Source organism: Grampus griseus (genome assembly GCF_964374135.1).
Source record: "Grampus griseus genome assembly, chromosome: 7".
NCBI classification, from domain to species: domain Eukaryota; kingdom Metazoa; phylum Chordata; class Mammalia; order Artiodactyla; family Delphinidae; genus Grampus; species Grampus griseus.
Window position 1 is genome coordinate 34,558,479 of NC_139001.1, and position 13,479 is coordinate 34,571,957.

Sequence of the window (13,479 nt, forward strand, 5' to 3'; positions counted from 1 at the left end):
TGGTGGCGGCGGGGTCCGTGCTTTTCGCCGCGGCTTGCGCCCGTCTCTGGAGCTCCTTTAAGCAGCGCTCTTAATCCCCTCTCCTCGCGCACCAGGAAACAAAGAGGGAAGAAAAAGTCTCTTGTCTCTTCGGCAGGTCCAGACTTTTCCCCGGACTCCCTCCCGGCTAGCCGTGGCGCACTAGCACCCTGCAGGCTGTGTTCACGCCGCCCACCCCAGTCCTCTCCCTGCGCTCCGACGGAAGCCCAAGCCTCAGCTCCCAGCCCCGCCCGCCCTGGCGGGTGACCAGACGAGCCTCTTGGGATGGTGAGTGCCCGTCGGCGCCGATCCTCTGTGCGGGAATCTCTCCGCTTTGCCCTCCGCACCCCTGTGGCTGCGCTCTCCTCCGCGGCGGCGAAGCATCCCCACTCCGCCACCCGCCGTCTCCACCCATGAAGGGACTCCTAGTGTGTGGTAACCTTTCCTCCTTCACAGCTCCCTCCCACTGGAGCAGGTTCCGTCCCTAACCTTTTGTCTCTGTTTATTCTTTTTTGTTTTGCCCTACCCACGTAGTGGGAGGTTTCTTGCCTTTTGGGAGGTCTGAGGTCTTCTGCCAGCGTTCAGTAGGTGTTCTGTAGGAGTTGTTCCACGTGTAGATGTATTTCTGGTGTATCTGTGGGGAGGAGGAAGGCGATCTCCACGTCTTACTCTTCCGCCATCTTCCCGGAAGCCTCCAATTCCAAAATTCTTGAAAGGTTTTTATCGAACAGCTTAAGAATCTCTGCTCCCTCATTTATGGTACTATTTTGCTTAGCAAACCTTTCTTCTTGAAAACTTCAGCCTAGCATTTGTCAAAATTACCAAATGACAAAATCACACAGAAAATCTAGCTATGTGTATGCTATAAGCAATTCCCAGATGAAGCATGTTTGATATAGAAACATTACATTAGAACTGTCCTAACACTCAATCACAAATTTGAAAAGTAGTATTGTTGTCAACCAGATCCCAACAGTTATTTTTAATAGTGTTTATGCTATAGTTGCATAAAAATGCAATGAACGTGGTTTGAGACAATTTATTTCACTAGTTAGTTTATTCTTTTTTCCTATTTGCAAAAAGCTTTTGTGGTGCTTTCATAACCATTTGGTGGAAACACTTGTAAAAAATAATTTTGCAGTTAAAACGGTCAAATGGTTTCCAAACAGTTTCTACTGCAAAATAATATTTTTATAGTCAAGAAGTTTTGGTACAACAATGTCTGTAGTTTCTTTCATTTATTTTTTTGTCTTTGAGGAACCACTAACATAAATCCCATTCCTTCAATAGTGTTTTTTTTAATAATTATTGGAAATTATTTTTATCATTTAGCTTCTTCATAATTTTACAACAAATTTACTAAAAGTTCCTCATAAAGTGTTATTATGAGTATTCAAACACACAGCATGCATTTTACTATTGTAGGTACTAAGATGATTGTGTTTAGAATTTAGCAAAATCAAAATAATAGAAAAGGATAAACCATTCAAATAAAATGAGGCACTTTAATATTTTCATCTTTAATACTTACTTTATATTTTCCAAATAATGGGTGTCTTCTCTCAGTTATTAACGTATCATCTTCACAATCAAGAACAAGACGAATGGGGTGACCAGTTCTAAAGAAACAAATCTTAGATTCTTCATCCGTCCCACCCACCCATCCATCCATCCATCCACCCATCTACCATCCGCCCACCTATTTATCCATCCCCTCATTTAACTATTTACCCACCCATCCATCTATCCACCTTTCTACCCATCCATCCACCATCCACCCTTCCACCTATATATCCAACCATTTATTTAACCACCCACCCGTCACTTATATACATTCACTGAGTGCATATGATATGCTAGGCACTGATATGAATTGATGTATGGCTAAATTACTATTATCTCTGTGTTCTAGAAGTCATTGTTTGACGAACTAGCCAAAGGAGATTAATGTCACATGTCAGTTAACTTGTGTTCTCATGGCTTCAAATTTGACCCTCACCTAGATCCAACCATTTTGCATATCCCTGTCACTAGTTACAGAGGCCAAAGAGTGTGAACAGGTAAATCAAACTTAACAACACAACTGGAAAAACAAGGCCAAGCACACGGCCTAGGAAGTCTGGATTAGAATCTTCATTCTCAGCTATGAATGCTACTATGTTAGCTAAGTTGGGCCCTTGGGTAGTGAGGACGTCCAGGCTTTCTGTTTCTCTAGGGCAGAGGTTCCCAGACTTCGAAGTGCAGATGAATCATCTGGACTGCTGGTGAAATGCAGATTCCTGAGCCTTAGCACTAGGACTCTGATTCGATAGGTTGGGAGGAGCCCTAGAATCTGCATTTTCCTCAGTGATTCTGATGCAGGTGTCTTCAGGTACATGTGGAAAACCACGACTCTACCACAGGGTTTTATGGTCCTCTTTAATGATGAGGACCACCTGGAGTATCAGTTAAATGTACAGTTTCCACATCCATCCCCTGGTGATTCTGATTCAGTGGGTCTGGGATGGGGAGGCAAGAATTTCTATGAGCCCAGGAGACTCTTATTATCAGCAGTTTGGGAACACTGCTCTGGGGACCACTTAGTGCATGGCAGGTGTTGTAGCTTAAGGCACTGGTTCCCACACTTGGCTGCACAGTGGAATCACTGGGGAAGTTTTAAAATAGACTGATGCCTGGGTCAACATGGGGAAGCCTAGGTACTGGGATTTAGATGCTCCCAGATGATTCTGATGTGCAGTCATGTTTGAGAAGTCTTAAATGCACAAAGCTTGGTGGGAATACGATGAATTAATTATCCCTTGCTGACTCCTTGTTGGGTGTGAATACAAGGAGTTTCATTATGGAAAACACTGGGGATGGATTTCAGTTCCCACCTTTTCCCCACCTGTCACTGCAAAACGAGACACATATCTGAGTGCTTTGGGACCCTTGAACTACATGGAAGTTGTCAAAGGAAGCAGGACCTTTGAAATTTGCAGGCTGATTCGGGCTTTGACATAGTAACAAAACAAAACAAAAAACAGCCATAAAAAATGAACGAGGAATAACCATTGTAAAGCAATTATACTCCAATAAAGATGTTAAAAAAAATGAATGAGAAATAGAAAAGCCAGCGCCATGAACAACATGAACAGTGAAAGAGCAACACTTCCGGTTGAGGTCAGCCCAGGAGCTCTTTTTGAGGTTGTCATGTGTCAATTGAGCACACATTGAAGAGCAAGCCCTTCTCAGGAGCAGTGAGGGAGAGGGCGGGAGCCTTTTTTTCCTCATCCCACTGTCTTCAGCTGACGGTAGGAAGGAAAAGTTGGGGAGCAGCCTTCCCCCTTGACACTCCACTTGGGCAGGTGACTTGCCCCACCCCTAAGTGGGTCACCTTCCCTGAAGCTCGGGGACGGGGCCGCGTCAGCTCTGGAGGTGTTCAACAAATAATACCACGTTTCCTTTATAGAGCAAATTAGCCTATTCAAAGTTCTATGTGCACTTGACTTTTCCAATAACTCTAGGAGGGTGCGTGTTATCTACAATTATAAAGAAAAAGGGACAGGAGGCTGAGTTGCCCAAGGACACTCAGGTGGTTATTGACAGCAGCCCAAGTGACTCTCAGGCCACTGATTTGCTCTCAGCTGTGTGCATTTTACGCCCTCCCGTGCCCCCAAGCGCACTTACCTGATAGTGCCCACAGCTGCAATAGCCCTGATACAGCTGGTCCTCCTACCTTCCCGCCTAAACCTCCACCCACTTGTTTTACATGACAGGCGATTCTGTTGATGGGATGTTTAAAGTAGAGGACACTGTTTTCTGTAAAAGGTAGATAACAGGAAAGGTTTACAAGATTGAAATGGTAAAGAAGGTTTTTGCTTCGTGAAACAGCACAGCAAAATTCATCGACATCTACTGTCAGTAAAAAACAAAGAAAGAAACAACTGAGATAGTCTGAATCTGTGTTTCAGAGCTCTACTGAGTCTATAAACATTGTTAGTCTCCAGCAGACTTTCCAGCAGAAAAATGGTACTTTCCTAAAGGGAAACTGTCCTGGATTCCTGTCAGAACCTGAATCTTAGACAAACACCTACCCCTAATGTCCCAGCAAGGTGAAAGCTAGTGAACACCTGACAATTTACTAAAGAAGAAGATATGTTTGCAGCTAAAACCTGGAGCACTTTATGACTGGGGAAATGAAAATGTGCTATGAAGTGATGTGTTTACTCCAAAGGTTACCTGTAGTGATTATTTTAGGGAAAAATCAAGTACGGAAATAATTAAGTGTTGCCATCCAATCACAATCACATTTAAGCACGAAGTCCATGAATGTACACCTCAAACTGAAAATGGCTGTGGCAGTTCTTTCATTTACTTGACAAGACCAGAAAATATCAGAAAAGGGTCTGAGGTCTTAGCTGCTCTGCTGATGTCCGATACTTGGATTCTAAGATTCTGCAGGTAAAATGGTGGCCAGCTGTGAGACTGTGGAGGTGGAAGGCCATGACACAATTAGGAAGCTGGGGGTGATCCTGGACCTCACCTGCACGTGGGCTGGATCCTGTGTTGACACATAAATGTCCAGTTCTTTGTCCTCTGTCTTTGGAATAGCAAGCACTCGCTGTGTTTCCATGTAAAACTGTTCCTGTCCTCCAACACGGATTTCTCCTGTCAAGGGTAAGCACAGGGAAATGCCTGAAGTTGTATGCTGGTTGGGGAATTCAAAAGCAGGTGAGACGTGCACTGGCCAGCTGGATTTGTCCTGACCAAAGGCATTGATGGATCAGGTGTTTCTCCTGTGACAACTGAGGCCATCTGTTTCAGAGACTGAGGTGCTAGATAACAAGTTGAAAGTGTCTGCTTCCCTTCTTCACTCTGTCCTTGACTAATCAAAGTCTTAGGAATTTTTCTTCTGTTTATTCTATTGCTTCCTACCCCCCACCCCCCAAAGCAACACATAACCAATTTGAAAGGAAGCGAGAAAAGAGAACTTTGGCAAAACGCCAAGACTTTAGAAGCTGGTCTTTCTGAGAGGAAATCACATGTTCTCAATGTCTGCGTCAGAAGAACGTTGCGTAAAGATTCTGTGAAACATCCTGAGTCACTTCAACAATTTGATCGACTTTTTCAAATGCCTCCTCAACGTTTCCTTGTTCAAGTTTTTTTTTCAGGGCACAGGAATGAGTTGTGTTTTATGGCATCCTGAGTGACAGGAAGAAAAAGAGCTAATTCTTTTTTTTTTTTTTTTTTTTTGCGGTACGCGGGCCTCTCACTGTTGTGGCCTTTCCCGTTGCGGAGCACAGGCTCCGGACGCGCAGGCTCAGTGGCCATGGCTCACGGGCCCAGCCGCTCCGCGGCATGTGGGATCTTCCCGGACCGGGGCACGAACCCGTGTCCCCTGCATCGGCAGGCGGACTCTCAACCACTGCGCCACCAGGGAAGCCCAGAGCTAATTCTTTTGACTGTTTTCTTCCAATGGCAATTTGTTCTTACTCAAAAACCAGTAAACTCCCGAAAATCGCCATCTGCTAAGACACACAAAGGAGTCAGGCAAGCAAGGGAGCACATACTAGAGTAGCAGACTCCCCGCAGAGATGAGATGTCAGAGGAAATAACTTCTAAATGGCAGAGAAAACCAACAAGGATTAGAGAAACATTTAGAGTTGAGATCTGGGGACACCATGATGGTCCGGGATGATAACTACTCATTTCTCATTTTCAGTGTAGATCTCCAGGGAACAAGTGATAGCTCCAAATGCAGTAAGAGTGAGGCTCAGGGCCCTCCCTTTTTCCCCTCTTCTGGAAGAAAAATACTCGTGTCAGACTTAGGGAGCTCACGTATAGGATGGAGACCATGTTAATGGGGGAGGACTAAAGTCCTAACACAGCTCTTGGGCAAGAAAGCCCAACAGACACAGTACGCAGTTTGTTCATTTCTTTTTGTATTTGGCATATTTCATAAGGGCCTTTCTAGCCCTTTGCTCTAGGGGTGTTTTTTGGACAGTTACATGAACTGACTCACACATGAAGACTGGAAGCCATCCTGTCCTGTGGTTCTGTGGATTGACCTAGGACAGCTGATCCTTGCGTAACCTTTAGATCCAGGTGTTTTCCACACTTGACAATGGCACCTGCCTCCTGCATTCTCACTTGCCAATGGCCTTAAGTCCATCGCCTTTCTTGCTAATGACGATAATGGGAATAATGAAAGCAGCTAATATTTATTGAGTGCATGTTTTGTGTCAAACACTGTACAATATACAGTGTATTTACATGTATTCTCACATGAATTCTATTATTCTCTTCATTTTCCAGATGAAGAAACTGGGCTTAAGGAGGTTAAAATAACTTTCTCAAAGTCACGCTTCAAATAAGTGATAGAGGCAGCTTTCAAGCCTGGGCTTAGTTTTCAGAAGCATCTTGCCTAATAATGAATACTGGATTTCTCAAAGCAGCAGAAAATGAAGAATATAGTTGAAATTTTCATTTTTTGCTAAACCAAGATCTCAATATGTCACCGCAGTACATGTGGAAGTATGTTTATTGCCGTCCCATAAAGGTGTCCTAGGGTAGTATAATCTTATTATAATATATGCTATATTTATCAAGTACTAACTATCAACATGTGCCAGGCACTGTTCTAAGTGCTTTGCCCATATTAACTCATTTGGTCTTACAACAACTCGATGAGATAGGTATTATTATTTTCATTTTACAAATGAGGAAACCATGGCACAGACAGGTTAAGAAACTTGCCCAAGGTCACACAGTTAGGAAGTGGTGTAGCCAGGATTCAAACTTGGCAGTTTGGTTTTATTTATTATTATTATTATTATTTTGCGGTATGCCGGCCTCTCACTGCTGTGGCCTCTCCCGTTGCAGAGCACAGGCTCCGGACGCACAGGCTCAGCGGCCATGGCTCACGGGCCCAGCCGCTTCGCAGCATGTGGAATCCTCCCGGACCGGGGCACGAACCCACATCCCCGACTCCCAACCACTGCGCCAGTAGGGAAGCCCTGGTTTTAGAACCTGTGCTTTTAACTAGTACCCTATACTGCCTCTCATATATATAGTCACGTTAATGAATGAATGGATTAATGAGTATTGGTATATATGACTGTTCTTTTAGCTACTTTTCTTTTTTTAAAATTTATTTATTTTTTATTTTATTTACTTATTTTTGGCTGTGTTGGGTCTTTGTTGCTGCACGTGGGCTTTCTCTAGTTGTGGCGAGCGGGGGCTACTCTTCGTTGCGGTGTGCAGGCTTCTCATTGCGGTGGCTTCTCTTGCTGGGGTGCATGGGCTCTAGGCGTGCGGGCTTCAGTAATTGTGGTGCGTGGGCTCAGTAGTTGTGGCTCGCGGGCTCTAGAGCGCAGGCTCAGTAGTTGTGGCGCATGGGCTTAGTTGTTCCACGCATGTGGGATCTTCCCAGACTAGGGATCAAACCCTTGTCCCCTGCATTGGCACGTGGATTCTTAACCACTGTGCCACCATGGAAGTCCTACCTGCTATTCTTCATAAAAGGATTTAAAAAAATTTTTTAAATTTTATTTATTTATTTTTTGGCTGTGTTGGGTCTTCACTGCTGCACAGGGGCTTTCTCTAGTTGCAGTGAGCAGGGGCTACTCTTCGTTGCGGCGCATGGGCTTCTCATTGCGGTGGCTTTTCTCTTGTTGCAGAGCATGGGCTCTAGGTGTGCAGGCTTCAGTTGTGGCTCTTGGGCTCTAGAGCGCAGGCTTAATAGTTGTGGCGTACGGGCTTAGTTGCTCCGTGGCATGTGGGATCTTCCCAGACCAGGGATCAAACCCGTGTCCCTTGCGTTGGCAGGCGGATTCTTAACCACTGCGCCACCAGGGAAGTCCGACCTACTTTTCTTCGCAAAAGAATTTTTTTGCTGATGGTGGACAGTCCTAATCGGAGGGAACTCTAGATCTCTAAACATTCCAAGTCCCAAGATATTTCATGAGTGTGTCCTTTGGGTACCATTTCCCCCTTGAGGAAATGGGATTGGAATTAAAATTTCAAAAAACCCTTGTTAGGATCCTAGTACAACCCTAGGAAGCGGGGTGAGCCAAGAACAATGGCTTGGACTTCTTGCAAACTTGATGAAATGGGAATTTGGAACAGAGTTGATTTGGTTTAGAAAGAACAAGAAACATGACCTCTTTAACACTTTGAATATTGAGTAAGTTGTACCTTTTAGGCACATTTTAAAAATGTTCAAATGGTTCACTAGGGCCTTTGAAAAAATTTTATTTTCTTTCACAAGCAATAAAAGAAATAAGCTTTTCTCAACTTTCATTGAATTAGAACATGCAAACCCCTGTCCACATCTCACTTTTCTAATCTAAATTCATTATTTTTGCTGGAAGTAGCATTTTCATTCCATCATCTAGACCCAGAAATGAGAGTGGAAATTTTTGTGGAATTTCATCATGAAAGTCCCACTGCTTTTGGGCTCTACCTTGAAAAGATTATTGTTCCCAAAATCCATTCTCACTATTTTCAAGTAATAGAATCCCCAATTTCTAGTGAATACCTGGCCACCTAGAATACAGTCTACATTTCCCAGATCCCCTTTCTAGGTATGTTGGTGTGGCATGTGACTAGGTTCTACCCAAGGAGAGGTAGGAAGGTTATGTGCAGCTTCTGGAAGTGTCCTTAAGGGGAGGGGATATGCTCTTCATCATCACCTCATTCTCTCTGCTGACTGAAATGTGGACTCAATAGCCAGAGTTCAGTAGCCATTGTGGACCGAAGTGTGATCTGGAGAATGGAAACCACGCAGGACGGAGCAACTATATACAAGAAGGCCAGACCCTTGACACTTAGAAACACATATAAGCCCGGGACTGGCCATTTCTAGATTTTCTGAATGTGAGAGAGAAAGAAACTTCTATTTTTTTCCTGTTTCTTGGAGCCAAAGCTAATTTTAATTCATTTAAGTAATATCTTCCAGAGCAAGCTGGTTTTTCCAGAGCAAGCCAGTGACAAAAAAAAAAAGTAGAGCCCTGAATTAGTCTCGCATTAAGAAGTTTGCAAAGGAACTTTTGATTCTACAACCTGACCGGAGAGATCAGGCAGTCTGCTTACCTCAATGGTGAAGATTATGGGCTCCAGTTCTTCACAGGTTACCTTTATCTTTTTGCGTGCTTTGCCTGTACATCTGTCTCTGCAACCACAGCACAGATGATCTGGCCCACGCAGAGTACCTGCGGAAAGTACATACATGAAGCAGGTGGAAAATTCTGGGTAGAAGTACTGTTAGTGCAAACTTACCAATGGCTGGTGTTTTAGTTATCATTGTTGACCAATAATAACCACATGTGACTACATGTGCTTGGCTAAAAAAAATTTCTTTTAAATTTTAATTTAAAAATTAATTAAAATCATACAGATGCTTCTACTGGCCATTTTACTCAGTGAATGTAAGCCCCAGAGTGGGTGTGAGATTGGCTGTGACCTGAATCGGCTGCATCCTCTGTCAAGGGTTGTCTGCGAGTGTCGCCTGCATGGAGTCATTTTAGAGTTTAAAGATAAGGAGAGTATTTTTTGTACAATGTGATTCCTGTGCTTCCCCCCACCCCACAACCCCAAAATTCATATGTTGAGGGGCTGACCCCCAAGGTGACTGTATTGGAGATAAGGCCTTTAAAGAGGTAATGAAGGTGAAATGAGGTCCTAAGGGTGGAGCTCTAATCCAATATGACTGGTGTCCTCATAAGAAGAGGTAGGGACACCAGGGAGGCTCATACACAGAGAAATGGCCACACAGGAGAAGGTGACCGTCTGCAAGCTGGGAAGAGTGGCCTCAGGAGAAACCTGCCAACAGCTTGATCTTGGACTTCTAGCCTCTAGAACTGTGAGAAGATACATTCCTCTTTTTTAAGCTATCAAGTCTGTGGTACTGGGTGGACCAAAAGATTCGTTCAGTTTTTTCCGTAAGATGGCTCTAGTAGCGCTTAGTTGTCTTTAACTTCATTTGAAACAATTTTGTTAGATTCTATGTGACAGCTGTCATATCAGTGTGCATTTAGAAAAAGACATCAAAATTGGTGAATTTTTGTGTAGCCATTTTAATATTGAAGATGGAAGAAAAAGAGCAACATTTTCGGCATCTTATGCTTTATTATTTCAAGAAAGGTAAAAACGCAACTGAAACGCAAAAAAAGATTTGTGCAGTGTATGGAGAAGGTGCTATGACCGGCTGAACGTGTCAAAAGTGGTTTGCAAAGTTTCGTGCTGGAGATTTCTTGATGGACGATGCTCCACGGTCCAGCTGAGCATCAACACAGGTGGACCACTTGAAGTTGATAGCGATCAAATTGAAACAATAATTGAGAACAACCAACGTTATACCAACGCGGGAGATAGCCGACATACTCAAAATGTCCAAATCAAGCGCGGAAAATCATTTGCACCAGCTTGGTTACGTGAATCGCTTTGATGTTTGGGTTCCACATAAGTTAAGTGAAAAAAACCTTCTTGACCATATTTCTGCATGCGAATCTCTACTGAAACGTAAAGAAAACGTTCCGTTTTTAAAACAAATTGTGACGGGTGATGAAAAGTGGATACTGTACAATAACGTGGAACAGAAGAGATTGTGGGGCAAGCGAAATGAACCACCACCAACCACACCAAAGGCCGATCTTCAATCAAAGAAAGTGAGGTTGTGTATATGGTGGGATTGGAAGGGAGTCTTCCATTATGAGCTCCTTCTGGAAAACCAGAAGATTAATTCCAACAAGTACTGCTCCCAATTAGACCAACTGAAAGCAGCACTCGACGAAAAGCATCTGGAATTAATCAACAGAAAACACAAAATCTTCAATCAGGATAATGCAAGACTGCATGTTTCTTTGATGACCAGGCAAAAACTGTTACGGCTTGGCTGGGAAGTTCCGATTCATCCGCTGTATTCACCAGACATTGCACCTTCGGATTTCCATTTATTTCGGTCTTTACAAAACTCTCTTAATGGAAAAAATTTCAATTCCCTGGAAGACAATAAAAGGCACCTGGGACAGTTCTTTGCTCAAAAAATATAAAAAGTTTTGGGGAGATGGAATTATGAAGTTGCCTGAAAAATGGCAGAAGGTAGTGGAACAGAAGGATGAATACATTGTTCAATAAAGTTCTTGATGAAAATGAAAAATATCTTTTATTTTTATTTAAAAACCTGAAGGCACTTTTTGGCCCACCCAATATTTTGTTATGGCAGCCCGAGCAGATAACATACCTCCTAAATAACAGCCAACCTCTTCATCTGGAGTTCAACCAAAAGGACAGTGGTTTGTTTCATGGCTGGAAGAGAAACAGCCTGAGATGCAACAGTAGTAGCAGCACCTACTGAGAGCCTTCACATGCCAAGCACTGTTGTAAGCACTTGGCACATATCAGCTCATTTAAATCTCACAACAACACAATGAGGTGGGTGCTACGATTATTCCCATTTTACAGATAATGATATTTTACAGGTATCATGATACCATTTCACAGGTGATGATACACAGCTAGTGAGTGGCAGAGCGAGACCATGAACCAAGGTGGTTTGGCTCCAAAAGCAAGTGCTCAATGAATGATTGTAGACTTGAATTAAAAGGTCAAGGATGACATGAGCAACTTTATTAAAAATGGAGTATGTGAAGGTGAGTGGGAGGTGGCAGGAAGAGGGTTAGTTCAGGAAAGGAAAGAGTTCAGTGTAAATAACAGAGACTGGCTATATATTTGTACTCTCCTTTCTAGATTTTTCAAGGGTTTTCTATCCTGATATATGTCAATTCCAGCATTTATTCTTCAAATAAGAGTAAATTGACTCAAGAGCACACAGTGGGAAAACTCGGACTTGTTGTTTTCCTGTAATAAATTTCCTTTTCTCGATGTTATTTCCTGATTCCAGAAGAGTAGGTCCATCTGAATAAAGGCATTAGGGGTAGAGAGAAGCTGGAAGAATTGGCACTTCTAGCCCCCAGTGACAGAGAAGGCTGGGAGGCGACGGAAGGCCACCTGGAGGTGGTACCTTGGTGATTATCTGCACAAAGTCATGTGGGAAGGCACGTTCTGTACCTTACCTTATCCACGGCCAACAATTTGTCATTTTCGGTACCACTGGTGCCTGGAATGTCCTCCGCTCTTATCACATCAACCACCCCAGGTAGTTCAAGGGCCTCGGACAAATCAATTGATCTGAAAAAAGAGAAATATTTAAGAAGTAGAAATCAGCAAGCTTTGAGGGCCCTAAACCTGAGGGAGAGATAGAGCATGGGTGAAAATCAAAATATATAACAACTGGTTCACCGTAGGCCCTGACCAATCAGAGCTGATCTGACACAGAGCAGGGTCCAGGAGGCCCCCTGCTGGGCCTGGGGTAACATCATAGCTACTGGGATGGGAGGAGAGGGAGGGACCAGTACGGCTGTGGCAGGGGTGTCCTTAGGAAGCTTAGGACAGTGGCCATTTACCATTCATTCATTGTTTTATCACCAGCTGAATATTAGCCCTACTCAGAGTTACTTCTTTGAGCCATGCTTGAGGCAGCAGCAGGGAGATGAGATTAGAATGAAAGCGAGGGCCCTAATTGTGATTTTTGTCTCTCTTTCATGATGGGCATTTCCATTTACACTCCCTTCCTCCTCCTGGGGCTGGTGACCTTTTAAAAATTCTTTCCATAAGGTTCTTTGGGTTTAGAACATTTCAGGAGAATGGTCACATTCCTCCAAGGGAATCCCCAAGTGTGCTTTAAAAAAGCCTTTCGAAAGCTTTTCATTTACTTACATGATTTTTGCATGGGCTTTGGTACTGGTCACCAAAGCCATTGAAAGTTCTTTATCCACCATGGGGATCTCATCACAAAATATGGCTTCATCTGTGCCATGTTTAAGGCCTGGTAGGTGCATGATGGGGCATCCGACTGGATCTTGGAGGGATTGGTGAGAATCCACACTCTACAGAGAAAGACAAGAGTTTCCCTGGAAAACTTTAATCTTCAGAAGTGACCTGGCCAATTACCAACACTCCTGATTCAGGATTGAGAAATCAGATGGTCACCCTCAGGCAACAAACAGTGGAGTGGGTCAGATGAGCGTGGCAATTTAATGATGTAACTAGACTGGGGAATTGTTATTTCAGTTATGCGGCAATGCTTTAGACAGGGCCAATGTTTTGGCAAAATTGTGAAGTAGGTGAAGGGGCACTCTGGCTTCCCCTTTTGGCATGTTCTTTTCCCAAGTGGTACCCCGCACCCCTTTATTCTGGAATTCAGAGGGTCTCCCTGTCCTGCTTTCTTACCTTTCCAATGATCAGCCTGTTTACACGTAAAGTGACCGTGATGATGATGCCTTGAGTGCTATAATTCCTGAGGATGGGGGGCCAAAATCTAAGCCAAAAGCCTGCTTATCGGCTGGAGCAGGGCCTCTGGTGGGAGATGGGGGGCACATGGCAGTGGAGTCTATCCAGATCTGGTCTAAGGTGCCTCGGCTG

The 13,479-nt window shown here is 43.7% G+C and overlaps 1 protein-coding gene across 1 annotated transcript in view; it reads right to left on the reverse strand.

Moving 5' to 3' along the window:
* Nucleotides 1–13,479, reverse strand: part of LOC309825351 (aldehyde oxidase 2-like) — a gene marked incomplete at both ends in the record, with an annotated part of 98,971 nt that overhangs the window by 53,738 nt on the left and 31,754 nt on the right. The window contains 11 exon segments of the mRNA XM_082658907.1: nucleotides 1,550–1,637; nucleotides 3,685–3,709; nucleotides 3,712–3,792; nucleotides 3,795–3,816; nucleotides 4,541–4,666; nucleotides 5,103–5,162; nucleotides 5,164–5,199; nucleotides 9,091–9,143; nucleotides 9,146–9,209; nucleotides 12,072–12,186; nucleotides 12,775–12,944. Coding sequence (XP_082515033.1) covers nucleotides 1,550–1,637; nucleotides 3,685–3,709; nucleotides 3,712–3,792; nucleotides 3,795–3,816; nucleotides 4,541–4,666; nucleotides 5,103–5,162; nucleotides 5,164–5,199; nucleotides 9,091–9,143; nucleotides 9,146–9,209; nucleotides 12,072–12,186; nucleotides 12,775–12,944 — 840 coding nt within the window.